The sequence below is a fragment of the Schistocerca americana genome, chromosome 4 (assembly GCF_021461395.2).
Source record: "Schistocerca americana isolate TAMUIC-IGC-003095 chromosome 4, iqSchAmer2.1, whole genome shotgun sequence".
Classification (NCBI taxonomy): domain Eukaryota; kingdom Metazoa; phylum Arthropoda; class Insecta; order Orthoptera; family Acrididae; genus Schistocerca; species Schistocerca americana.
This window is the reverse complement of record NC_060122.1, coordinates 400095439-400123307: the sequence shown is the minus strand read 5'-3', so window position 1 is coordinate 400123307 and position 27869 is coordinate 400095439. Positions and strand designations below refer to the sequence as shown.

Below are 27869 nucleotides of genomic sequence, written 5' to 3'. Positions count from 1 at the left end.
ATTAACCGTTGTCCATAACTTTCAGTCACTTACAATTATTTGCAGATGGCAACCTAATCATTTGTGTTCTCTGCCTACCTAAAAACAGGAACAACTGAAAACAAAATGATCAGTGGAACCTTCCTCTCAACCTTCATAGATTGGTGTGCTCCTACATTCAACTTGATGTATGTGTTTAGGATAAGAACCTGTTAATACAGGCTCCATACATCAAGTACATTTGGAGAATTCAGGATCTTGGAGGCTTTTGGGCATCGCAGGCCACCAAAGAGTACTGAATCCACATGCAATGTCAATCACAAGTGCAAATGATACTTTGGAGTCATATTTGCTCCATTCTGAAGAGCCCTATAAACCGCATCATCTACAGATTTGATTTTCCTTTTCTGAATTCAGAGTTACTGGCATTGGCTCAGTTCCAATTGCTCCCTGCCTGCCCGTAACCAATCACAAAGCAGTCTCTCCTGAACCTTGACCTAAACATTTGATAAAGGAAATGGATATGTGCTTTTTGAGATGCCATGTCTTCATTCTTTCTACTACCCTCAATGTTTTCCAATTCACTAGTATCCTACCTATTCACAATCCCTTCTTTACTAATACTGTCTAACATGGCATTATCAATGTACCTAACATCTGCACAGTCTCAGAGTGGATGCCATCTGGACCTAGTTCCTTTCATATTTTGAGTTTACAAATTGCAATAGCAACTTCATCTCGAGCTAAACGTAACACAAACATCTGATTGTCATGTTCGTTATCTAATTTGCTTAAAGGATGTGAATTATTTCAGTACCTGTGTTTGAGTCACCATCAGGAAAGATATTCTGCTGAGTCCCTCCATCCAGCTGTCACTAAGCCATCTCTCCATGAATTGTGGCACAGCAGTAGGTTCTTAACTTTTTCAGTCAACAACTTCTTTTCCTCATATGTCAGATTCCAGTTGCCTTAGAAGAAATTTCTGCCAGTGTATTCTTTTAGTTTCCTGAAGCAATGTTTTGTACATCTTAATTGGTCTGTATTCATGGAGCCTCGCAGTGTGCTCTGATTGACCTTTAGCGTGTTCGTAAGCTGCTCTTTTTAATCTTACCCTTTGGCTCAACATGGAATGTTCTGTGCTCTGCAGGACTGCACCATGGCTATTTATCTTTTTCATAGGGATAAAAGTGTCCTGTGATCTTCGCAGCAGCTCAGTTAATAGCTGCAAACCTAGGTCTACATGTACTGGAAGCAAGTCAGTTGGAAATGCTGCAAGGTAGGCAGTTAAACCATCCAAATCCATTTTCTTAAAATCTAACCCAATCATGATTTCCTCTGCTTTTCTCTCTCTATTGTTGCCACTTGCCCCTTCGACGACATTTGCTCCCTAATTTTAAATGATGAAGTCCAGTTCCTGTACTGAGTCCTCTAGTATCCTCCCTCGATCATTAGTTTGTCCACTTTATCACAGAGGGGCTTTTGCACTCACATCTGACACAAGGAGACACGCACCTTGGTCATACAGGGCTACCATTTTGAGTTTATCTATGAAAGGGCCAATAGGCAGAGCCACCCATGAAAACATTCATTTCATATGCCAGCTCTGCTAAAACTCCTTTTGTCCTTATGACTACCTGTCCATGACATTGGGAAAATGATCTGTGCATGAACACCGACAAGGTTTACACCCAACTGAATGGCCACCGCCAAACTGTGACCAAGACTGCAGGTGAACACACTGTGACAGAACATGTTGCGCGCGCGTACACACACACACACACACACACACACACACACACACACACACACACACACACACACTCTCTCACACACACTCTCTCTCTCTCTCTCTCTCTCTCTCTCTCTCTCTCTCAACTTTTAATTGCTGCTTCACATCCTGTGCCATCTGGATCCTCCTCCTTAACATCGTTTCTCCAACTTACATAGCTGAGAGTTGTTCTTACACTAGATCCTTCACTCTCATAATCCTGCTGACGTCTATCTTCACTAGCCCCCATTCAAAATCACCTCTACCAATGTCCAAGTATCCTACCTTCAGCCAACCTGCAGTCACATCTTCCTCTTTGGTTCTCTCCTCCTCCCAATCCACTCCACTTCATTGTGCACTGCACACAGCTCTCCCTGGCCTGTAGCCAGAATGAGCTCACTGGAGGTACACTCCCATCCTATACAACTGCTGCCTCTCTCTCCCAGATACAAGCCACACTTCCCTAATCCTCACCTCACCTGCTATGCTGCACACTTCACTTCAGTTGAACTATAGGCCCAGCACCGTAGGCCTAGTACCGTTCTCGGTCATCTCATTTACGTGCTTATTGACAACTCAGGCTTCAATTACATGACAAGTTGATATGTTTATTCCTTTAAATAATTCATAGTTTTATATTTTTTACTTGACCCGAGCCAAGGAAACATACAGCACCAAGGTTGCTTTAACGTGCATCGTGGAGCAAGAACTCTGGGCCCACTTGTATACCTTTCAGCATCCTGGTATCAGCTAACATCTGGAGGGAGTAGAACTTCCTTTGCTGTCTGCTTCAAAGATGTGTGTATCTGATACCAGTGTTGTGATGTTGGAGTCAATTTCTGTTAAAATAAGAAAGCTGGAGTTCCATGTTTTATTCATGATGTCGGCTCAGAACCAGCGAAGAAATTTTAGGACCACTGTCCTAGTGACATCGCTGCAATAACTTCTGCCCACTATTATCGGTTTTTTTAAATTTGCTAAATAATTTGACAGATAGGTATTTGTTTCAGAGATTTTGGTAACTTTTCAGATCTATGTTGTAACAGACATCACCAAGGTGAAACTGTTATTGCTGATGTTACAAATTGCTAATAGTGTGTAAGTTACACTAAGTGATCAATATATTTTAGCACATATTTTTGGCCTTTTAGCACTAATATGAGGCATGTTCAAAACTACATGTTTTGGAACCCTAATGAGCTGTGTTTTCTTTTGAGGGCTGGCAACATTGAGTGGTAGAGGGGGACTCCCAGAACAGAGTGAGCGTCACAGCATGTAAACTCAAATTGTAGTGTTCAGTAGCATGAAAGATTTAGGTACAAAATTCCGTCAGAAGTGAGCTACATGCTGTGATCCACTTCCTACTTGTGATAAGAATAACACTTACCGAAATTTTTCATTAATCACAATGGTTTACGGTGAAGGTTTCATGAACAGAACAAGTACATTTAATTGGTGAAGGGAGTTTAGTGGAGGCAGAACGAATGTTCATGACAAACAGAGTAGTGGTAGTCCTTCCAATTTGACTGATGAGTTGCTGCAAAAAAATGCAAGAACCTTTGTGAAGACCATCTATTGACAGTGGATGAAATTTTTGCAGTTTTTCTACAACTCTCCAGAACTCTCTTACATGGGACACACACAGAAACACTGGGACACCAGAAATTGTGCAAAGGATGGGTTCCACCACAGCCAACAGAGAAGCATAAGAAAAATCAGGTCAACGGCACCTCCAAGTTTCATGACTGACTTGAATTAGAAGGTGAGGATTTTCTGAGCTCTACTGTGACTAGAGCAGAAACGTGGGTGATTCACAACGAGTCTGGAACAAAAAGACAGTTGTCACACCAATTCCCCCATCTGAATTCAAAATCACAATTTCAGAATCAGAAATCATGGCCTGAACGTTCTGGGACTGAAAAGGCATCATTTTCATCAAATTTCTGCCTCAGAGGGATATCATCAATGCACAATGATATTGTGAGACTAGAAAAACTCAAAACGAGCATTCAAAAGAAAAGGATGCGAATGTTGACAAGAGGAGTGTGATAGTTGCTTGACACTGCCCGTTCTCTCCCAGCCTTGGCCAATGTGCTCTTGGATTAATTTGGCTCAGATGTTTCAGATGTTTCAACCCCCCCCCCCCAGTATTCCCTCATTTGGTGTCTTCAGATGATCTTTTGAACTCCTCGAAGGCACCCAAGTGGAATTAAATTTTCAACTAATGAGTAGGTGCAGAAGGAGATTCTGAAGTGGGGGAAGGAGCTGGAGAGAGATCTTTGAGGAGGACATAAAGAAGCTTGTGTCTCAGCTCTCCAATGTACTGAACAGGATGGCGATTATGTGAGGAAAAAAGTCAACAATTGTATCTAAAAATAAAATAAAAGCCTAATACACTTACTTTCTGAACATGCCTCATACATGTGCATTTTGGTTACTTTTATTTCACATCAATCCACTTTTTATTCATCACCAATAGGCCACCTTGGGAATTATTGTCATCTTTCATGCCTTGATTATTTTTGAATAGTTCCTTCATCAGGTGCATTTACGGAAACATACTGGAGAAACTGCGTGCACACTCACATCCCCCCCCCCCCCCTCCCCCCAAACGGCAATGAGAGGAAGAGAGAAATTTACACATTCTCAGTGAGTAACCTTCTGGCACAATAGATATGAATGAAGTGTGGCTTGGTTTCTGGTTGTCCATTTCCTCTAATTGGGTACAGTAGCTCACTTTCCATTTGGCTTTGCACTACTTTTCCCTCTATCGGCCTGTTGGGATGGCAGTTTCAGCTGTGTGCTGCTAATACCTGGTTAAAGTACCTTACTGGACTGTGAGTACAAGACTTCACTTCTGGCAACAGGTAGGGCACACAATACAAGTATAAAGCCAGACTTTTTTCCAATTTACCATTTAACTACTTCATTGTACTCTTAACATCTGCTGAACTTACTACTTCATACAATTCTTTTACCTTCCAGGCAGCTTCCTGAAAGGGATTCAGGACATTCTGAAGCTCACATATAACTGTGTAGACAGCAGCTAATTTGCAATCTGCAAAGGTTGCTCCACTGAAAATATCCTAATTGCAATATACTTTTTTGATGGCATCCACATCCTCCTGGCACTCGACAAAACTTTTTGAATCCCATAGTGTGGTAATTTCTCAAAAGACCATCTTCCCATTTCACAAACATAAACATTCCCCAAAGTATTTAATGCACTAATTCCTGCTTTTGAGTAGTTATTCTCTACAAATTATTCAAGGTATTGCTATTACCCAACAATGCATATATTCCACTGACACTGACTCATTTCTGAACTGTCAATTGTGACCCATACTGTTCCCAAAATAATCTTGGTAAATACAAGTCTGTCCAAATACATACTGCCAATTCAAATGGCAAAATGAAATTTATGTTGAGTACTGATATGTTAAATGACAATGACGGAAGAGTCATCACAAGTTTCCCTTGCATTGTGGAAGTTCATGTGTCTTTCAAACGCTATGTACACTGGCTTCTGCACTATTTAGTGGCAATGTCCACGTTTGCTGGCTTCTGTATATTTAGCAACTGCATGTATTTCAGCTGGAATTATGCATGCTTAAATTCACAACAAGATTCATAGGCCGCCAGGTGCAATTTCATTCTAAAGAATGAAACTGAAATAATTGAAGTTGAATGCCTATCGCTGCAGTAACATATTGCTGCTGGATATCACAGGACGGTCAAAATGCATACAAAATTATTACCACACAAGTGCACAACATAATGTATATAGAAGGCAATATAAACTGGAGTTATACAAAAACAGTAATGTACTCACAATATTTTGTTCAAAATAATTTAATTATGTAAGCCGTAACAGCACCAAAATAGGTGAAAGTTAATATATTTCTTTTTGTACATGGCACTTACAGTTTCTTGTACTATACATCATGAAAGTAGAATGCAATAAACAAAACAGAAAGGAGCATTAACTCATTATAACTAGATGAACATTTCAGTTTGAATGAAATATAAATTAACGTGAGAATCTATATTACAATATGTTTACATCTGTTTTAAAATTTACAATCTTAATTTTTGATAAGCACAAAGTTCTTTAAAGAACCTAAGAAAAGTAAGTTTTTTCCAAACATTTGAAATAATGTGACATTTAGAAGGTATATGAAAACATCTAAGAATGCTTAAATATTTAATGTCACTATGAAAGCTGCAAGACAGTTTGAAGCTTCTGTTTGACAACTTTTGAAGTAACAGTCTTACTTTGGCCTGATTCCAGCGAACTTTTTCTACAGTGTCATAGAAACATTACAAGTTAGTTCTTGTACTTGGTTGTAAATACTATTGTTACAGGTTTTTGGTATTCCATATCACATTTAGGACAAATACAGTTAATGTTGAACTATCAACATTATGTCAATACTGGCCTCAGTACGTATTTATGATGATTACGTAAAAATACCTGATCAACATCATAATGATGTTTCTTGCAGAAAGTTCTTGCAAAATGTAGAAGACTCAGTCCCCACATCTTTAACAGGTACAGAGGTAGCTACTTGAACAGCACACAGTTTGTCTGCTGCAAACCTGCTATTTTCCACACTATCATCATCAAGAGAAGATGGTTGACCTCCATTTAGGCAAAACAATAATGATTCACTCAGATTGTTCTCAACACTTTGCAGAATCCTATGTTCTTCTACAGAAGAGTCCAAATCACTCCCACGGCTTATAAAACTCAAGTCAATTGGAGAAGCAGTAAGGACACTACGACTTGACAGATATGATTTAAACGGGCTGCTCAGGGAACCGCCATTGCAACTATCAGCTTCATGGCCATCGGTGTACATGTTGAAAATACTGTTTTCATTTTCCAGGACTATTTTTCTTGAACAGCTATTTTCTTTATCACAATCACTTATAGTGCAAAAAGCACCAGCAGGTTTTATAGGTGTGTGTATTTCTGTGCCCACACAGTCACCGTTCACAAATGCTTTAATGGCACGGCTCCCACCAATGGGTGAAGGCATCCTATTAGCATCATCTGGAGTGTCCATATTATTAATACTTGTAAGATGGCAGAGATTAGATCCAGATAGAACAACAACTGGTTTTCTGCTTCTTGGAGTCATCATTGTTTCCTATGATGATAAAATAAGTTAAGCTTTCTTTAAGTACATAGCAAGACTAGACAAGAAACACATAGTGATACACAGGGTTTCTGGAAAGTAACTAGGTATAAAATGGCTGTACAAGTTTTGATATTAATGGAATCTTAATCTATATTGGCACTGATACAGTTGCAAACATATGGCTCCCATGCCAGACTTGTGTTCCACATTCTGCGTTTGTTCCATCTTCCTCGTACACAACACTTCCCCCCCACCCCCTGCCACTCCCCGTGGTGAGAGCTTGTTTTCTTAAGTAAATATGGTGGCCATGAATGATGATGCATACAATAACTGAAAAGATGGCTGATTGCCTGACTATTCAACAGTGAGCACAGATTATGAGGTGTGGAATTCCATCATCCTGGTGCAGAGACTGTAGCATATTGTGAGTGGAGTGAATTCCACAATTTGTCCCGAAACAATAAATAATTGTAACAAACAGTTAATGGCCACAGGCTCAGTAAAAGATGCAAGACAAACTGGCCGTCCATCCATGTCTTGATCTGTTGATAAAAGTGGTGACTGTGCAGGAAATTTTTGTATTCAGCCCTTCGAAATCAACACATATGGCAGCACATGAAAGTGGGCTCACAAGGTATGTGGTATGTCAAATCAGCATAAGGAATCGAATTCTTGAATGTGGAAACCCCATCACCAGGAGACCATGATCATAGAATGTGGGGAGCCCATGTTTGGTTGGCATGATGATTGGCCTCAATTGTTCAATAACATCCTCTAGAGTGATGAACCTGTATTCCATGTGGGATGTTTTATCAATTGGCACAGTTACAATTATTGGGCAGAATAGGAGCCTGGTATTACAATGAAGATGATGTTGGCTCACTCAAAAGATACTGTGCGGTATGGAATGTCAGCCACAAATTTTATCACTCCATTTATCCTGTGCAACACAATGAACGCAGAAAGCTACCTATGGAGGCTCAAAATTATGTCTGGCCCACAGTATCTGCATGGGATAATAGTGACGAGTCTTTTATGCAAGATGGTGCACCACCTCACTTTGTAAATGTTATGTCTGTGTGATTGGATGAGAAGTTTCCAGGACACTGGCTACGAAAACACAGACCACATGAGTGGCCTTCAAGAAGTCTATACCAGATACCATGTGACTTTTTATGGGGATGGGAAAAATACGAGGTGTAAAGGACAAAACCTCGCACACTGGAAGTACATATTCAGGACATTATCAGCAACATCGCATGCGACTTCCTCCAGAGGACTGTGGGGCTGATACCCAGCCATTTGAGATAAGTGGATGTCATTGGCACCTACAGTGAATTTTAAAGTATGCATCCACATTCTTTTACAACAACGTATGCATGACATTAATTTCAATAAATTAGCATTGTAAATGTAGAATTTATTTGCCTTTTTCAATACCTAGTTACTTTACAGTTGCCAAGCAAACAAGTGAAAGGTACTGCCTGCAAAAGCAGCATACTATCTTGACATAAAATAAAACAAGGCTTATTGTAGTGCTAAGGTACTATCTGTCAACTTTGAAAGAGTTTTTATTTGCTACGAGAAGTTCTGCCACAATCAATCAACTCAGTGGCAGTGGACAAACAGTTTGCAACAGGCATACACATGCACTCCATCAAAAAACATTGTGTACTTACCAAATATGTTGAATTAGATATGGGTGAACACAAACCATTTGAGATCACAAACATTTAATTTTTGTCCTTCAACTGCTAAAAATATTTCTATACATAATTTTCTATAATGCTGTGCAGGAACTTTTGCCTTCTGGTAGAGCACAAGAATACATGTGTAGTAAAATGTTCAGTCTGAGTTGACAGAGAGAGATAATACTTGCTTCAGCATAAGGACACATTTCCAAGGTTGAAATTAGCTACGTACTACAGCAGTGTGCGTGTAAGCAGGTGGCAGTACAATGTGTTTTGTGCACCTAGAGAAAGAGAATACTTTGCAGCATCACCAGTGTGCTCTGTGTCTGTCCCACACCTCACCCTCCAGCCACTTCCTACCCTGGTAACTGGCAATGATGAGGTGACTGCTACACCAGACCACTGGTTCAGCTTCTTCTGAATCTCTCTAGCAGAATTTTCATGTTCAGAAAACTATTACTGTCAGTTCTTAAGGTAAAACTTATCATGTTTGCTTTATGCCATCTGTCACTCTGGTCAACAGGGATTTTGGTACAAAAAGTACATATTAAACTTAATTCTATATCATAATGTGACATGAAACGTGAAATCAGAAAGTGTACATCATGTCAGGTTTAAAAGTTAGGAGCTCTAAGTGGTAATAGTTGAGAGATTTACTGTGTAATTTTTAAGTGATTTTTGTTCGAAAGCAGTACAGAAAGAATAAGGACAGTGACTTTTCTGTTATTAACTTTACTGTGAATTATTGTTTGAATGTAACATTGTTTTGTTGTGCTTTAGGATGCAAAAAACAACTGGGGTATATGCGCCCAAGTCAGAACTATAGAACATGAACACAGAGAGGAGTTAAGCAACTATACGTCATTCCCAACTGACAGAAGAGAAGATAGCTAAAAGCAGGCATGCCGTAAAGGGGCTAAAAAAAGACACCATACAGAAATGGAGGTCTGAAACTAAAAATTAAACGGCCTTCGCCATATTGATTCAGCGGATAAAAAGTAAAACGTGGTCGACAGCCCAAGCATCATTTGCTAAAATGCCTGATAAAATCAGACGGCAAACCCAAGCTGGAACATAAATGGTTAAAAAAAGGACAGTCCATCAGGAACTGGTGCACAGTTAAAATTTGGGCGCAATATGTACAAAGTGGTGGGGTAGCACCACTTAGCAAATGACGATGGCTAAAAAGGCAGTGCCCAATACGCAGCCGAGTTAAAACAATCTCCTCCCGGTGGGAGGGCCAAGAGGAGGTCGTCCTCGGCACTGGGAAAGGCTTAGTAAGCCGAAGCTTATTCCCTTGAAGGGAGGACCATTGGCAATGCCAAAGGGACACCACCTCCTGGCAGACGGCAACGCAGAGATCATCGGAGGGAATACAGGTACTCGAGGGCTGAAGTACGAGGACTGCAGCCTTGGCAGCAGTGTCATCAGTCTTGTTTCCTGGCAGACCAACATGAACGGGAACCCACATAAACATGACACTGGCTCCACCGAGAGTGAGCAAGTGACAGTTCTCCTGGACCTGCTGCACTACGGGATGGACAGTGTACAGCGCACATAGACTTTGAAGGGCAATGAGCGAGTCTGAGCAGAGGACACTATTGAAAAGCCTGTGCCGCTGGATGTACGCTGTGGCCTGATACAGGGTGAAGAGCTAGGCTGTAAATACTGAGGAGTGTGCCGGAAGCCAATATTAAAAGGCACGGGTGCCAATGACAAACGCAAACCCGGCCCCACTCAGTCCAAGAGCCATCAGTGTATACAAAAGTACTATCGCAAAGTTCCATGCGAAGGTTGTGAAACTGAAGACGATAGACCGAGGCTGGAGTAGTCTCTTTAGGAAGCGAATGAAGGCCAAAATTAACACAGGTGGTGAAGGGTTCCCCACCCACCAGGAAAGTTGCAGGTAGTTTGAAGTTAAGCCACAATAAGAAGTGCCAAGAGTGGACTCCAGGAGGTAACAGAGAAGAGGGACAAGCCCCGTACTCATGATCAAAGGAATCATCAAAGAAGGAGGCATAGGAAGGGTGGCCCCACATGGCAGACAAATGGGATGCATACTTGCTGAGGAGAAAGTTACGGCAATAGGACAGTGGTAGTTCAGCAGCTTCAGCATACAGACTCTCAACCAGGTTAGTGTAAAAGGCACCCGTGGATAGTGTTGAGACAGTGTAAGAGGTATGGACGTGCAGACGCATAAATAAAGCAACCATAGTCAATTTTCGAACCGACAAAAGACCGGTACAAACGGAACGTAGGACATTGAGGGACCGCATTGAGCGGGCTGCCAGGTAAGACACATGGGAGGACCAAGAGCGTTGCCTATCAAGCATGAGCCCCAGAAATTTTGCAGTTTCAAGAAACAGAAAGGCAACAGGCCCAAGATGTAAAGATGGTGGGAGAAACCATTTGCACCACCAGAAATTCATACAGATGGTTTTCTTAGTGGAAAAGTGAAAGCAAGACATCGGTGAAGCCGCCGCTCAGTGAGACAGGTCCATGGAGAACTGCAATAAATGTAAAAATTGTCAACAAAAAGAGAGCCGGAGACGCCCAGTGGGAGACAGGCCATTATAGGGTTAATGGCGATAGCAGAGAGGTCGATGCTCAGGACAGAACCCTGAGGCGCACAATTTTCCTGGATAGAGGTGTCCAACAAAGCAGGACCCACATGCACCTCAAAAACTCAGTCATGTAAAAATGCCCGAAGAAAACAGGGCAGGCTCCATTGGAAGCCCCACGTATATAGAGTACAGAGGGTACCAGTTCTCCAGCAGGTGTCGTAGGCCTTCTCCAAATCAAAAAACACAGCAACAGTCTGGGATTTCCGCAGAAAACCATTCATGACACGGGTGGACAAAGTAACGAGATGGTCAACTGCAGAAAACCGCGCTCTAAATCCACACTGTGCATTGGTTAGATTAGTTAGTAAATGGCAAGACTCGAGCCACCACACCAGCCGGGCATGAATCATACGTTCCATCACCTTGAAGACGCAGCTGATAAGAGAGATTGGGTGGCAGCTAGAAGGAAAGTTTTTGCCCTTACCAGGCTTAGGTATGTGTATGACGGTGGCTTCATGCCAGCGTCCAGGACGTGTGTCCTCTGCCTAGATGCAGTTGTACGTGTTAAGCAGAAAGCACTTGACACAAGAAAAAGGTGCTGCAACATCTGAATATGGATGGCATCTGGCCCTGGGACGGAAGATCGGGATGAACTGAGAGCATGCTCTAGCTCCCTCATAGTAAAGGCAGCATTGTAGCAATCCCAATTCTGAGAAGAGAAGGGTATCGCCTGAGCCTCCTCCGCTCGTTTCCGATGGAGGAAGGCAGGGTGATAGTGGGAAGAGCTCGAAACTTATGCAAAATGGTGGCCCCAAGTGTTGGAAATAGCAATAGGCCCCACACTGACATTGTCAGCTACTGTCAGGCCGGAAATTGGGGAATTGATCTTGGTTCCAGAGAGCTGTCGGAGGTTGACCCACATGACAGAGGAAGGTGTATGCATCTGTTTATAACGAATGCAGTTTGCTTGTGTAGGGTGGCAGTTAAAACCGTGGAGAGCATGTCTCCGAGCGCGAATCACGCCGCGGCACGCCTCAGTCCACCAAGGGACTGGGACTCAACGTGATAAAGAGATAATGCGGGAGAGGGAACATTCTGCAGCAGTAAGGATAAAGTTTGTGAGATATTCCACCTGATCATCAGAACTGGGAAATCTCTTTCTTCAAAGGTCATCAGGGAGGAGTAAAGCTGACAGCCAGCCTTAGGAAGCTGCCATTTAGGCGTGCATGCAGATGGGGCAGGAGTCGGAAAACGGATAGCACAGGGGAAATGGTTGCTCGAGTAGGTGTCATAAAAAACGGACCACTCAAGACAATGGGTGGTGCAGAAGGATAGGTCCAGATGTGAGTACGTGTGTGAGGAGTCTGAAGGGAAAGTGGGTGCCCCAGTGTTAAGGTAGAGGAGGTTAAGTTGGTTAAGAATGTCAGACAAGAAGGCACCTCTCTGACAGATCCTGGGAGAACCCCAAAGGGGATGATGTGCATTAAAGTCAGCGAGTAGCAAAAAGGGGGCAAGTAGCTGCCCAATAAGTTGAAGGAAGTCTGCCCTGGTGACAGCGAATGATGGAGATACATATATGGTACAGAGGGAGAACATATGACAGAGGGACCAATCGGCAATTTGGGAAGGTTGCAGCTCAGGCAATCACCCCTCCCTGGGCCTGACCCGTACCAGAGATATGTGTGAACCCTACCTGTCGACCCGGGGCTGGGAATTACGCGTTAGCCAGTCACCCGTTACACATCAGACGCATGTGCCGGCCTTCAGGTGCGCACAGAGAGGAAGAAGACAAAAAGAGGATCCTCAAACACCGAAGCGGAGGAATGAGAGGAGAAGGGAAACAAAGAAAGGAAGGAAAAGGGAGCAAAAAACAAAGGTGAGACTGTTATGTCAGCGACAGAATGCAGAACATTTCCAATAATACCCCAGATATGTTCCCTAAGGGAGGGGAAAAAGAATAGCAGTTGGACAGACATGCAGCATGGAAGGGAAAAAATGCTGCAAAGGCTGGGGCACAGTGGTAGCCAAGCACCAACCCGCCAAAGAGTGGCGAGCCCCCTGCATGGATCTGAATGTAACGTATACCACTTCTGTACTCCCTATCATGTACTTGTTCACATCAGCCAAGAAGTATTATATGTTCATTTACTTAATTTATTACCTGCAGTCTAATAACTTTTGTTTTGTTTTTTGAGAATTAATTTGGTTGTCATGCAATTTAGTAATAGTGACAATTGGTTTGTATGCATAGAACATACCTTGAAGGAATCAAAACTTGCTTGTAAAAACCACCCAGAAACCTTTTGTTACATATGATGAATTCATAACTAGGAAATAAAGATGACTAATTTCTAGCTCACTGATGGCACTGTATCATTTGCATTTCAAATGGCAATTGGATGATCCAGATAAAAATTGGGCACCTCACATAACACGCTCAAGATGTAATTCTAAACTAACACATTGGCTAAAATGTAAAAAAAAGAGCACTTACCATTTGGCATATCAATTATCTGACACGTACCTTGAAACCATGCCAATTGCTACTCATGCTTGACAAATATAACAAACTTTCCATCGAAGAATAAGAAGTAAACTGAGTATCCTAAGCTACACTTGGAGACTTGTCCCCCATGGTGAAGACTTAACAGCACCAGCTCCTTCATCCTTATGGGAAAATGTTCCTGATCCTGACCATGCATCTACAAACTCAGTGGAAGCACAGTGTCACTTTCCAGAACAAAGGCCACATTTAATAACCCAAGTAGACCTGAATAGTTTTGTTCGTGAATTATGCTTATCCAAGAAGTTTGCAGAATTTTTGTCTTCACATCCAAAGGAATGGAACTAACTTCATGAAGAAACAAAAATTATACACTTTGGACAACATAACAAATGTCTGATGTCATATTACTGCATGGTGGACAACATTTGTGCTTCTATTTATGCAGTAGGTTTAATAAAATACCTAAACACACTGTACCATGCTACTGAGTGGCACTTGTTTATAGACAAGCCTGAAGGCTGAACTATTACATAATTGCAATACTTTTCCACCTGTACCTGTAGGGTGTTGAGTGATGAAAGAGAATTACATAAATTTGTCAGAGCTAACTGAAGATATTAACTATACAAAAGAAATCTGAAAATATGTGGCAATCTGAAGATAACTGGTTTATTAACTGGTCTCCAGAATGGTTTTACAAAGTACTGTTGTTTTTTTTGTCTTTGGGGCAGCCATGCAACAGAAACATTATACAATTATACTGTGGACACCGCAAAAGGAATTCGCTCCATGGAAAGAAAATGTGAATCCTTTGGTGGATTCTCAAACTGTTTCATTCACCTGCCATATGTCAAGAATTTGGTGAAGCGGACAGACAAAAGTGGTAACGGTTTCATGTAGGAGTGATCTCTCAGTTAAGTTATGTGAAACTGAAAGAAGGGATTTTTATAGAGCCAAAGATTAGAAAGTTAATAAATATGCTGTAAGAACTTTGAAGAAAAATTAATTCAATCAGAGCTTGCAGCCTGGTTTTATTTTAAAATGTCAGTTTCCTAACAGAGCAGAAAACAGTGACATGTTAATAGGAATCTTGTAGAGAACTATAAAAACTTTGGATGCCGAATGTCTCTAAAAATGCTCTTCCTTCATTTAATTTCTTTCTTGCCTATTTGGCAACAGTAACGAGCATGGGGGAAGGTTCCATCAGGACAAATTGCAGACGGAGACAAGTACAGGCCTGAAGGTGATTACCGTTGGTTTCTAAAATATAAAGGATCTACATCCCACAGAAGGAAGTTATCAACAAGAGGATTCAACCAATCATCATCATCATCATCATCATAATCATCCAGGATATGAATGTTGCATGTTTGACTGTAAAAATCTACATTAGGCCTAGGGCAGCAGAGTAACTTAATTTTATGACAAACTATGTTATAATTGCACAAATTTAATGTAGTAGATACACAGACCACTGCAGCCTCTGTTTTTAGACACTGGTATTTTAAAACTTCAATAACATCAAACTGCAGACTGATGACAAAAACCTAACAGCAACTTCATTTTCAGATCAGCAGGTTCAAATTAGTTACATCCACCACATTTTCTCTCTGAACCTGAATTGTACTGAAACTTCCTGGCAGATTAAAACTGTGTGCCCGACCGAGACTCGAACTCGGGACCTTTGCCTTTCGCGGGCCAGTGCTCTACCATTTGAGCTACCGAAGCACGACTCACGCCCGGTCCTCACAGCTTTACTTCTGCCAGTATCTCGTCTCCTACCTTCCAAACTATACAGAAGCTCTCCTGCGAACTTTGCAGAACTAGCACTCCTGAAAGAAAGGATACTGCGGAGACATGGCTTAGCCACAGCCTGGGGATTGTTTCCAGAATGAAATTTTCACTCTGCAGCGGAGTGTGCACCGATATGATACTGGCAGAAGTAAAGCTGTGAGGACCGGGTGTGAGTCGTGCTTCGGTAGCTCAGGTGGTAGAGCACTTGCCCGTGAAAGGCAAAGGTCCCGAGTTCGAGTCTCGGTCGGGCACACAGTTTTAATCAGCCAGGAAGTTTCATATCAGCGCACACTTCGCTGCAGAGTGAAAATTTCATGCTGAATTGTACTGTTGTTGTTGACCAGTGCAATGAACACTAAAGTGGCTAAGTAACCTCATCATATCTAAAGTAACATGAAAATCAAGGCAAAATGATCTATGCATCCCCCAAAGCGCTTGCTTGCTGCAGGCAGACATGGCAGAATGAAGCTACTGGCTGGAGCATTACATGGTATACTGCTCCTTGCCACATGCATGTCCACCAACTACCTTTTTATGTGCACACCACTATAACACGCCTCATCAAGTAGTTTATTAGCTGTAACAGCAGTTGCAATCTTTGGAAAGTTATAGTATATAACTTCTTTTTTTCTTCTTCTTTTGGAGAAATGAAGTAACCTGTGTACTACAGGGTGTACAACTTCGCTTTCGCCTTTTCCCCCCAACATTTGAGGCTTTAATGTAACAAAGTGGTTACACATGTATCATTCAAAGTCTTTTCCATTGCTGGCCACTACTTTCTCCCATCTTTTGGGCAGTGTATGAATCCCGCGTCGCAAAAATTGTTCATCTTTTGAAGTGATCCACAAATCGATCCAATTTGTGACTTCTTCATGAGATCGGAAGTGTTGGTCAGCCAGGCCAAGTGCCAGTGATCTAAACAGGTAATAGTCAGAGGGAGCAATGTCTGGAGAATACGGCGGGTGGGATAGTACTTCCCATTTTAACGTTTCCAAGTACGTTTTGACCTCTTTTGCAACGTGGGGCCAAGCGTTGTGCTGCAAAACCATCTTATCATGCCTCTCATGTATTGCGGCCATTGTCTTTTAATGCTTTGCTCAAACACATTAATTGCATTCAATAAGCAGCACCTGCGATTGTTTCACTTGGTTTTAACACCTTATAGTACACGACGAGCTGGTCCCACCAAATGCAGAGCATTATCTTGGAGCTGTGAATATTCAGTTTGGCTATTGACGTGGAAGCATGGCCGGGATATCCCCATGATTTTCTGCGCTTAGGGTTATTGTAATGAATCCATTTTTTGTCCCCAGTCACAATGCTATGCAGAAATCCCTTCAGTTTTTGCCTCTGAAGCAACTGTTCACAAACACACAAACGCCGTTCAACGTCTCTTGGTTTCAGCTCACATGGGATCCAAGTTCCTTCTTTTGAATCATGCCCATAGCCTTGAGATGTTTTGAAATGGCTTGCTCCCACTAATTGTGCCAATTCTTCTCAAGTTTCACTTGAGTCTTCACTCAGCAATGTCTCCAATTCTGCACCTTCGAAAACTTTCTCTCTTCCACCACCAAGCCAGTCTACGACGTTAAAATCACCGTTCTCGAAGCATTGAAACCACTCGTGACACATTCTTTCACTAATAGCATCCTTACCAAACGTACTTGAGAGCATTTGATGAGACTCAGCCACTGTTTCCTTCATACTGAAACAAAACAGTAACACTTCCCGCAAAAGACGAGAATTAGGCTCGTAAATTGACATCTTCAATCAAGAACAACTTTATGATGCAGACACAAAATGACTAATGTTTGAATGAGGTTATGCTGACCGATGTCCAAACTAACTGCCTGACATCTGCGATCTGTTTCTTTCGACCGCTACTTACTGTTGTCGCCACCTATCAGCAAACGGCGGAAGCAAAGCTGTACACCTTTTAACTGAGTGAAGTTAAAGTGACACTTGTTATTACTTACGCAATAGATAAAGTTTAAACTTTTCCTCCACACTGCTCTTCCCCAAATCCAAATCCACTTCTACACTTTTCAGTTTAGCAATGTACACTTCTAAATCATACGCTTGATTTTCAATGAATGTAATATTAAATGTCCCTCATCTCTGCAAAACGGTGTTCATTTACAAAACAAAATAACTTTTCATGTTTACAAATGTTACTTGCTACCCACCCAGGCTCTGTCTCTTATCTGCCTATATGTTATATAAGTAATTAGTTATCATCTCTCTCTCTCTCTCTCTCTCTCTCTCTCTCTCTCTCTCTCTCTCTCTCTCACACACACACACACACACACACACACACACACACACACACACACACACACACACTCACATACAGGGATGCTCTAGATGTGGCACAGCATTTCACCTGCACCTGAGGTGCAAGAGCATACCCAGGATATGAGCTCTGGAAGAGTGGAGGAAACTTATTAATTTCACAGTCAATGGAGAAATACTTTTGACATTTCACAAATGGTTCTGGGCACATTTGTTTCCAGTCAGTATCTAGCTTGTGGCTTTTAAAGAATTGGGAGGGGGGGGGGGGGGGGGTGATATACATATTCTCTGGTTGTTTCAAATTTACTATTCCAATATTTTCACCATTCTCTATGTGACAAGGCATGTAGCAGTGTGCTCATTAGTGCCCAATTTTTATTATTGTTTTGCTGTTTACTCCACTACTGACTGCAGAAATGGATTAATTTCAGAGCACTGAGAGAACTATTATTTGTATATTTTTGTCAACGCGGTACAACGTAATTATACAGATCACTGAATACTCTCAGAAGAGCAAACCGCAGTTCAAAACGTTACTCAAATGTTTTAAATGTACTGTAAGTACTTACAAGTAATCATGTAGCTCCCACATAGAAAATACTATCACTAAAACAACAAAATAGTTCTGGAAGACTGAAAACAAAAACACAAAAACACTAAAAAACAATATTCATAACAAAAATCAAAACATAATTCACAACTACTACCGATTTAAAAATACACACACATGTACTGATGTTCACTAATGAATAACTACATTCCACCCACACTGCCCATACGTGCATGTACATTTATCATGGAAAGCTATTATTTTCATTTCATTGTAATCTGCTGATACAACAAAAATGACCTATGTTGCACTGCAACATTTACTAAATACAACATTAGAATTTTAGCTTATATATACGTTAAGAATGAAATACTCCAAAATAACAGAAAAGGAAAGATGACAAAGGGCCAGAAGTGATTCATTTTGGAAAACACAACAGATACAACAAATACTTCTATCTTAGGTTTGGTGTACTTCGTCAGTACACTAAAAAAACAATTTACAAAATAATTCTTAATAATCTGAATGGAACAAAAGTAGGTCTACCTATGTAACATCCTGTCTTCCCATTTCAAGAATGGGAAGCTTCCTCTCTAGTCTAGAGTAAGGGCTTTAAAGGTATAATGCTTTCATCTTAAGGCAAATAATTATGTCATTCCAAATCTGATCTACATTTCTCAAAGAGGTATAAAGAATTGATCACTTGTGGAGATGAGAGCTTAAACTCAAAGTGACACACTGCATTCACTTAAACGGTTCGTGAAGTTCACTTTCATCTTTGGCAACTACCAAAATTTTGGTATGCTGCAATATAAAGGAAGAGTCTAGAACACTACACAGGCAAAGACTGAATGAGGATTGGTAACCACTGTTTAACTTAATAGCAGTATAGTGCGAACAATAAAATTATGGGACTAGAATAAGCAGTAGGGCCCAAGTCTGATCAGGATGGTGCTTGTCCATACTTGGACGCGTAACATATTATTTTGTCATTGCCACCTCGACTATATTTAAAAAAACAAGTCAAATGCTATGTTTTAGAAATGTTATATTTTCTACACTAAATGAATAACAGAGAATTTAATTTTATTGTCCAAATATTGCGCAAACTATACTTCACTGAGCAAAAACTGTTTCACACTCATGTAATTTCAGGTTGTCACTGAATATGCCAGTATTTTGAACAATTCACAAACACAGCAACTTGTGGCTGTAACTACTGGCAAAATTAGTCTGACTACAGCATCTAGTACCATATGCTAGGCTCTCTTCAATGGCCACTGTTTAGTAGTCAATTTTCGATACAATTCTATTTGTATTGTGCAAATACTGAGCTTCGATACTACTTGAATGAGTTATTTCAATAAAAATGACTTATTTTAAGTCAAAATTGTGGTAATTTCACCATCCCAGCCCAACAATTATCCTGAATGCCTTGGTGTGAATTGGAAATCCTTAAAGAAATGTTTTACTATTTTTTGCATTAGATGCCAAAGGAACAATTCTCAAGTTAATTTAAGACCCAAACAATGAGCCATGCTTCAACTTTGTAGCCCCCCCCCCCCCCCCCCATCCGCAACATGCTGCACTTCTCCATTCTGATCAAGATACATGCATATTATATGACATGTGAAATCAAACTGCAACTTAGTACCACCAACTGCCACTTAATGACTAACCTCATACAATACCAAGATCTAATGTTCTTGAACTGAGTCTGCAAAGTGTTGCAAAAATTTATGACAAATAACAAAAGCAATACACACTGTCCAGGTTGCAATATGTGTGAAGAGCTAAAAATTATCTGCAGTGCTCAACAAACTGTGAGGAGAGTATATTTCAGATGTGTGTGTCAAGAAATGTATCATTATTTTACTAAAAATTCACACAAACTGACTAATTGCAGCAACCAGTCACCAAGAAAGCTTCCCACTAAAATGAGTGCAATAATTGATAGTTATCTGTGTTATATATACCCAGATGTACTGTCTTATTTGAAGACACAATAATCTTTGTTGTTGAAACAAAACACTGTGCACTTAAATATTTCAATTCTACTTCTTCAACTATTCAGTTGCACACAATGTGCAAAACTGAAGCTACACATAAGAGAACTTAATATTTGCACCAATCATAAAACTTAACCAGTTCACCAGTGCTTGCTAGTCAGTCCATAATGCTCATCAACCCTATGCCCTCCATGCAAGGACGAGTCTACGCATTTAAGATTTATTGCTTACCTGCATAGCTTTAGGCATTTTCTGAGTAGACCGGGTGATGGGTGATATGGAGCTGCTTTGGTTTAAGCTGATGACCTGCAGGGCAGGTGTACTTGCAGCCCAGATTGGGGTAGATGGAAGAACAGAAGGAGACTGGTCTCTTTGTAAAGCTTGTGTACGTTCTGTGTCCAATTCACTTAACCATACACTGCAATTTCTATCACTTGAGTTATGTAAAGGTGTTGCCACTGGATAGGCTGAATGAAGGTTGACATGGAAGGCAGGGGAATTACTGTGATCACCTTCTGCTTCAAAAGTCACAGACTTTGCATGAAACAATCTCCCATTACTCAGGCTTTCAGGTACACCAATTAATTTCATATTTCTAACTGTAAGGGGAATGTTACCACTTATAAGATGTCTGTCACAGTAATCATTTACTAATAATTCATTATGAGTATCAACAGTAGATTGTTGGCACTGCACTGAACTAAAAGCAATATTCATTTGAGACTTATTGCTCACTGAATTTTTATGTAAGCCATCCCATTTGCTGGAATGGGATCCACTACTAGAGTCACAGTTATTATGCCTAAGTGACTTCAGCATAACACTGTTTTCTTCACACATGCTATTCTCAGAATCAACACAAATCAGCCGCCGTCTCAACAACAGTGGTTTGGCAGTTTTCCTTGAGTATCTTAGGCGTACTACGGTTGAATTAGAGTCACACAATGATTTTCTCAAAGTAGGGAATTCACAGAGGGGAGTGAATCCACCACTCCCATGTTCCTGGAATAATTTAATACGATCGCCTGTTCTTGTTGGTGTCTGAAAATGAAGGAAATTCCAAATAGCCACAGAAATTGAAAAGACAGAAAAAACACACATACAGAAAGAAAAAGGACGAAAGAAGTGTCCAAATAAGTCCATTCTGTGGGACCCAACTCAAAGTGTTAATCACGTACTAACAAGAACAATATTAAGTTAGTCAAATCCCTTTTTTTTTCTTCAAAGTGTGTATATTGTTATGGTAAATACTTCATTTTACACATAAACAACTGGAAGTAAATTCGAATCTAGACATACAAATGGAAAGATTCATTTCCTGTTTTCTACATTTTTAAGACTACTTTCATACAGGAGACACAAAGAGGTTAATTTTTTGTTCACAAACTATAAAAGGAAGAGGGACTACATGTTTTAGGTGGCCCCTTTGTATGCAGAAATTATTAAAATTAGGAAGTTCGCTAAATTCAGCTCTTCTTACCTTGAAACTGAATGCTCTAGGCAGAGACCAAAATGAAACAACTGAAAATTCAAAAATAACTATTTCATTGAGCCTTATGAAGTATGACCAGACACTGAAACCAACTGATTTACACATACGACTGGGGGGGGGGGGGGGGGGGGGGGGGGGGGGGAGGGGGGGAAACAATGTCAAATGTCATGATAGGTCAATTCCAGAACTGGTGGATTCATCAGACCACTCAAAACCAAGGAAATCTTATTACTACTTATCAGGCCTGCATACTAATAGTTTCCAAGAAATTTAAAAATATTTGATTTTGATTAGTTGGAGATATATGTCAGAAGGAAAGTCCTGGTCAAATGTGAATGTCATGAAGAAAAATAAGGCCTGCATTCAACACTGGGTAGACGTGATTGAATCTTACTTTTTGCAATATTTTTTACTCTTTCACAGAGAATGCAAGTTTATGTGAAATCTATATACAGGGTTGCCTTTTTTACAAACAAAAATAAATAAAAACATGTTTTGAGATGAAACATTTTATTGTTTCTCACACATTTGCCTTTGCAATTAATTAACTTTTATACACCTTTGCATCAATCCAGAAATATTTTTCCCCTCCATTTTGATGTTGGTATCTCAAAAACATGGTTTTAGAAGGACTGAAAGGCTTATTGAAGTGATGAAAATAGGAGTCCGTGAATTTTTACTTTGATGTCAGAGTTGTTAGCCAACAGACCAAGTGAATATGGGCAATGAGACATTAATCCAGTGTTCCTCTCCATCAGCTAATACATTGTAAATAAGGAGTACGACACTCTGCATTATCACAATGAAGAATAAAACAGTAAGAGATACTGCAAAAAGTGTAATATGAACCCATGTACACAGTTTTGAATTTGGAGAAGTGTTACGACATGTGCCACTCTTTCACAGGAATTACTTCTGAGTGGCTGATAATTACTATGCTGAAACTCATCAAAATCTGTGGGTCACAGTGTCTGAGTCTGGCCTCTCCTCCTCAGATTCATTGCCTGATAATAGCTTTACATAATGATTTGCACCTTGGATAGTATTCCACAATAAAACAATATCTACAGGTAAAATTGAAACGTTTCAATTTTCAAGCTACAGCATGTATGCTTGATATCACAAACTGAAATACTGTTATTGTTCTGTCCATGAATAATTAAATCTAGAAGGTAACACTTTGATTGGATGAGCAGATACATGAATAGTAGGTTTAACTGTGTAAGAGATAAGCATGGAGGGGGTTGGGGGGGGGGGGGGGGGGGCAATTGCTGGAATAAACACGGAAATTAAATGTATATCAGAATCAAATGAGCAAATTGACAGAAGCAGATGCAACTAAAAGTCATGCTCATGAAGTGAAGACAGTGCAAAAAATGATGCACAAGGTTCAAGTTCAAACAATTAAGAAATTTGTGTCACATAAGTAACATATGTGATATGATCATTTGCATGTAATTTATTTCATATACCATGCAGGTTCTTACTTCTGCCTATGACCCTTTACAGTGTTGAAAAGTCTGCGGAGAAATACAGTACTTTTCAAAGGTTATGAAACAAGCAACTAAGCAAATGTCCCTGTCCTGCAAATCATCAGAATTTGTATGCTAATTACCATACCAGTCATATAATTGAATAATTACAGGAATGTTACTAGCAAATTTCTTTGGTATGTTCTGAAAAAACATTGTATATAACATGCTGCGGCTGACTGGCATGTGCCTAACACCAGTTCAGCAATGAAATAAAATGAAACTCTACTGGGAAGATTATGTCAACAATATTAATATTTTCAATATCTGGAAGGGGCACAGCACCACATGTACAAGACTTTCTTCTCACATTAGTGTTTATCTGAAGATATAGTAAAAGGGCAAAAAATATGATCACTGATTATCAAACAGAAAAAAACATGCTCTCATAATACTGATATTCTGCCAAGTTGCAATTACTTTCAATTCCTTAAATTACAATGTTAACTAAGTATCTGCTTCAATGACACCAGTACAGAAACTAACTGGTTAAGATAAGTGACCAGCAGTTGTGTAGCTACTGGAGTATTGACGTAAGAAACAAGTACCTAGCAATCACTGCTATACTATCTTTTCTTTTAAATAAAGGGCCATAGCCTTACTGAGAGATTCTGACAAAGGAATATCAATTACGTTCACACACTGTGAAACATGATACCATTGATCAAAAACAAATTAACAAGCTTACAAGTACCAATGACAAATGTATGGATAGCCTCTTCTCAACCTTTGCACTAAATTTGCCAAACTAACGAAAACTATAAATTAGAACAGAGCAACCTAGTCAGTTTGCAGTACAATTATTTTTAAGGCTTACGTAGCACAAAAATAGTGGAATTCAAATTTCAAAGCACTTTCTAATTGCAAATCAGACTCGCTCAAAGATGGTAGATAAAATATATCAACACAACAGGGTATGATAAAATGATAATGCTGTGGAGCAAAGGAATCCGAAACAAAGTGTGGCAACAGCAACAGATTGTAAATATAAACTGTGGAATACAATAGGAAAATTATGTAACTTCTTGTTATGCAATGAGTAAATGTATTAAAATAATTACTTACACTTATGTCTTCTTGACTCAAAGACCTAACCACACTGCACCGCCGCCCCAAAGAATCCTCACACTTGTCCATCTTTGTTCCACCTTTGAAAATATGTCTCTGAAAACAATTAATATGCACACTTATTGAATGGGTGTGCGATTACTGGGAAAATATTCTTAATTACTGCAAGAAGTATAAAAAAAATGTTCAAATGTGTGTGACATCCTAAGGGACCAAACTGCTGAGGTCATCAGTCCCTAGACTTACACACTACTTAAACTAACTTATGCACACCCATGCCCAAAGGATGACTCAAACCTCCGACGGGAAGGCCCGAGCAATCTGTGACATGGCACCCCTAACAGCGCAGCCAAGAAGTATAAATGATGACACTTGTGTACCAACAGTCAAGTGGTTTTATCAAGCTTTCAATCTGTACTATACTTATTTCACTCATTTCTCTAATTATTTCCAACTTTGTTAATTTTACAGTAAATCTCTATTACATTTAGGTAACTAGTCCAAGAAATTTTTACATGTGCCCCATGCAGTCCTTTCCTCAATGTTGTTTCTCCTCTGTAAATTCTTGCAGTTTTTCTATGTCTACATTTTGTAATGAGACATTATAACTGTGATTTTCTCTTTACATCCTAAATTAACTGCTACAAATTATGTACACCATTTAAATATATTTGACATTATACAAAGTTGTAGTACAGTCAAGACTGTGCAACTGTGGTCTAAATAGTATGTAAAAACATACAAGTGTCAATCAATCAACCACATGCTAATAATCAAACTCAACAGATGTACAGTAACTGTTTTCTCTACATTACCTAGAACTTACCTATTTCTGCGGAGCACTATTTGTAGCTAGTTTTCTTATATAAGGTTACACCATTATTGCAATGAAATCACTCCACTGAATACTTTCATAATAAAGCAAATAATCATACGATATACGTAAGTCTATCATGCAATGATTGCATTCAGCAATTGCAGCACCAATTAGAAACACAAGTAGATGTATCTGATATCAACTAATAATGATGGATCCTCTCCGGAGGACACCACCTTGACGAAGCACTGTCCGTGCGGGTGGAGAGGCTTGCATATCTGCGGGAAGCTGAGGGCTATGCCGAAGGTAGAGGACCTACTGCCGGGAAGGCCTCAGCCAATGGATCAGACTAATAGTGTCCCACAACATCCCATCTTCCCTATCCACTCCTAGTCCTACCCTATTCCCTGACCTAACCCAAGGTGTGATGTGATCCGTGCTGAGGAGTGCGTGGCACATGGGAAGATGTGTCACAAACGGAGCCTCAGGGATAGTGGGCGACCTCCCTGAGTAATTAGCTTTACACCGCGCAGGGTATTTGTGGTGTGGACCTTCTAGATCCCCAAATCTTGTGGGACCAACATGGGCATGACTATAGAAAATAAAGAAAAAGAAACTGAGGGGCAAATTGAGACCTCAGATACTCAAACATCAGAGACAGGGCCGATGAAAGGCATTTCCACTACTGAATCAGGGTCTAGACCTGGGAACTGTAACCGAGAAGCTAGACCAGATTAAGATCAAAGGCTTGTCTGGGGCCCAGAGGAGGAAGCTACTCAAGGAACAGAGGAAAAAGGAAGGAAAAGAATCGCTTCCTAAAAACAAGTGGAGGGAAGTAAAGGTACTAGAACCCGAAATCCCCAGGAAAAAACTGTCTCAGGTTGAAGGGGACACACAGACCCCAACAACGTCAAAGACAGGTAGTGAGCGGATAAGGGAGGAATCAAAGACTCCCTTCTCCCTGGATAAGCGAGTCCAGAAAAAACCGAGGCAAGAAATAGGGAAACAGACCTATAGTACTGCAGTCTCAGTTTTTAGGATGGCAGTTATCCAGGAAGGTTATCCACTGGTGGCCATCACCTCACAGCTGGAGGAACTAGTACAGATGGCCCACTTTGAAAAGATTGGTGGGGATGCTGGCCCAGGTCCCAACTTCAGCAGGGTCTACCTAGATCGTGGTGCACTCATTTTTGTCTGTGAGGGGGTGCACACAGTAGAATGGCTCAAGGACAAGGTGCCCATGGTATCCCCGTGGGAAGATGAGAAGCTGCTGGTCAAGACGGTAGCGGAGCTTCTTAAGACCGCAAAGATATCATTATGGGTACCGAAGATCCTTGAGGAAGTCTCTCCCAGGACTCTGTTCAGGAAAATAGGGGCCCAGAACCCAAAAGTCCCGACAGAAGACTGGAGAGTGATTAACCAGAAGGTTGCTCTGGAAGGACGAACCCTGGTGGTGGAGGTTGGTGAGAAGTCCATGAAAGCGATGCAGGAGCAGGACCTGAACTGTTTTTAGGGTTCTCGCAGGTCACCATCAGGATTCTCAAAGAACTCAAAAATGGCAGTTAAGACGGAGCCTGTAGGTGCTACAGATTAATCTGCAGCACAGTAAAGGGGCCTCTGCTGCCCTGAGCTGCTGCCTGGGGAGACAGGAAATGGACATGGACTTGATACAAGAACCCTATTTATACAAAGAGGGTGTATCGGGCCTCAGAGGCACTGGAGGTAAGCTGATCTACACTAGGAATCTAAGAAACTCTCAAGAACATGCATATATGTTAGAAATGGCATTTCTTTCATGCTAATGATGGATTTCTGCTCTAGGGACTTAGCGACCATCAAAATGCAGCAATGTGAGGAAGGTATCAAGAAGGAAATTATTTTGGCCTCAGCATACCTTCCTTATGAAGACAGTTCTCCCCCTCCCTTGGAGGTGAGGAGGCTGGTAGAAATTTGCCATCGGCAAGGTGACCAACTGCTGGTGGGATGCGATGCCAATGCCCACAACCTAGTGTGGAGAAGCAAGGATACCAACAGTAGAGGTGAGTACCTTCTTGAATTTCTCTTAGCTAACAACTTAGAGGTCCTCAATAGGGGCAATGAACCTACATTCAGGAATAGCAGAAGGGAAGAAGTAATTGACATAACACTTGGTTCCATGACGATGGGTAAGTATGTCAAACAATGGCATGTGGTGTTGGAGCCATCCTCATCAGACCACATGTACATTAAATTCAAGATTGAAATGGGAATTAGACAGACCATGACTTACAGGAATCCCAGGAAAACAGACTGGGAGACATATAGGAGGGACCTTGACTTAGGTTTATCAGAAATTAAAACCACGATAAGGAAGCCAGTAGAATTTGAGGAAGTAGCAGAGGCTGTTACCTCTGCCATAGTGACCTCATATCAGGACAACTGCACAATCACCAGAAAGTGCACAAATAGGAGTGTTCCTTGGCGGAATAACAAACTGGAAACGCAAAGAAAACGGGTACAGAGACTGTTTAACATTGCGAGACGTAAAGGACAATGGGCTAAATATCGTGAGGCCCTTGTCAATTACAATCTTGCAATAAGACAAGCAAAGGTAGCATCCTGGAAGGCATTCTGTGAGGAAGTGGAGGGCACGGCCGCACAAGCAAGACTTCACAAGATTCTCA

General features: G+C 40.7%; 1 protein-coding gene across 5 annotated transcripts in view; it reads right to left on the bottom strand.

Annotated features, from left to right (window-relative positions):
* Positions 1-5617: 5617 nt before the first annotated feature.
* Positions 5618-27869, bottom strand: part of LOC124612962 (rho GTPase-activating protein 19) — a 142456-nt gene continuing 120204 nt past the window's right edge. For 4 of the 5 annotated variants that reach the window (XM_047141487.1, XM_047141486.1, XM_047141488.1 and 1 more), the window contains 3 exons: positions 24387-24485; positions 20529-21338; positions 5618-6900 (listed from right to left, as the gene is read on the bottom strand). In XM_047141487.1, the coding sequence (XP_046997443.1) occupies positions 6232-6900; positions 20529-21338; positions 24387-24485 (1578 nt within the window). In that variant the 3' untranslated portion in view covers positions 5618-6231. The remainder of the gene's footprint in view (positions 6901-20528; positions 21339-24386; positions 24486-27869) is intronic. The other variant, XM_047141490.1, reaches the window with a different exon arrangement.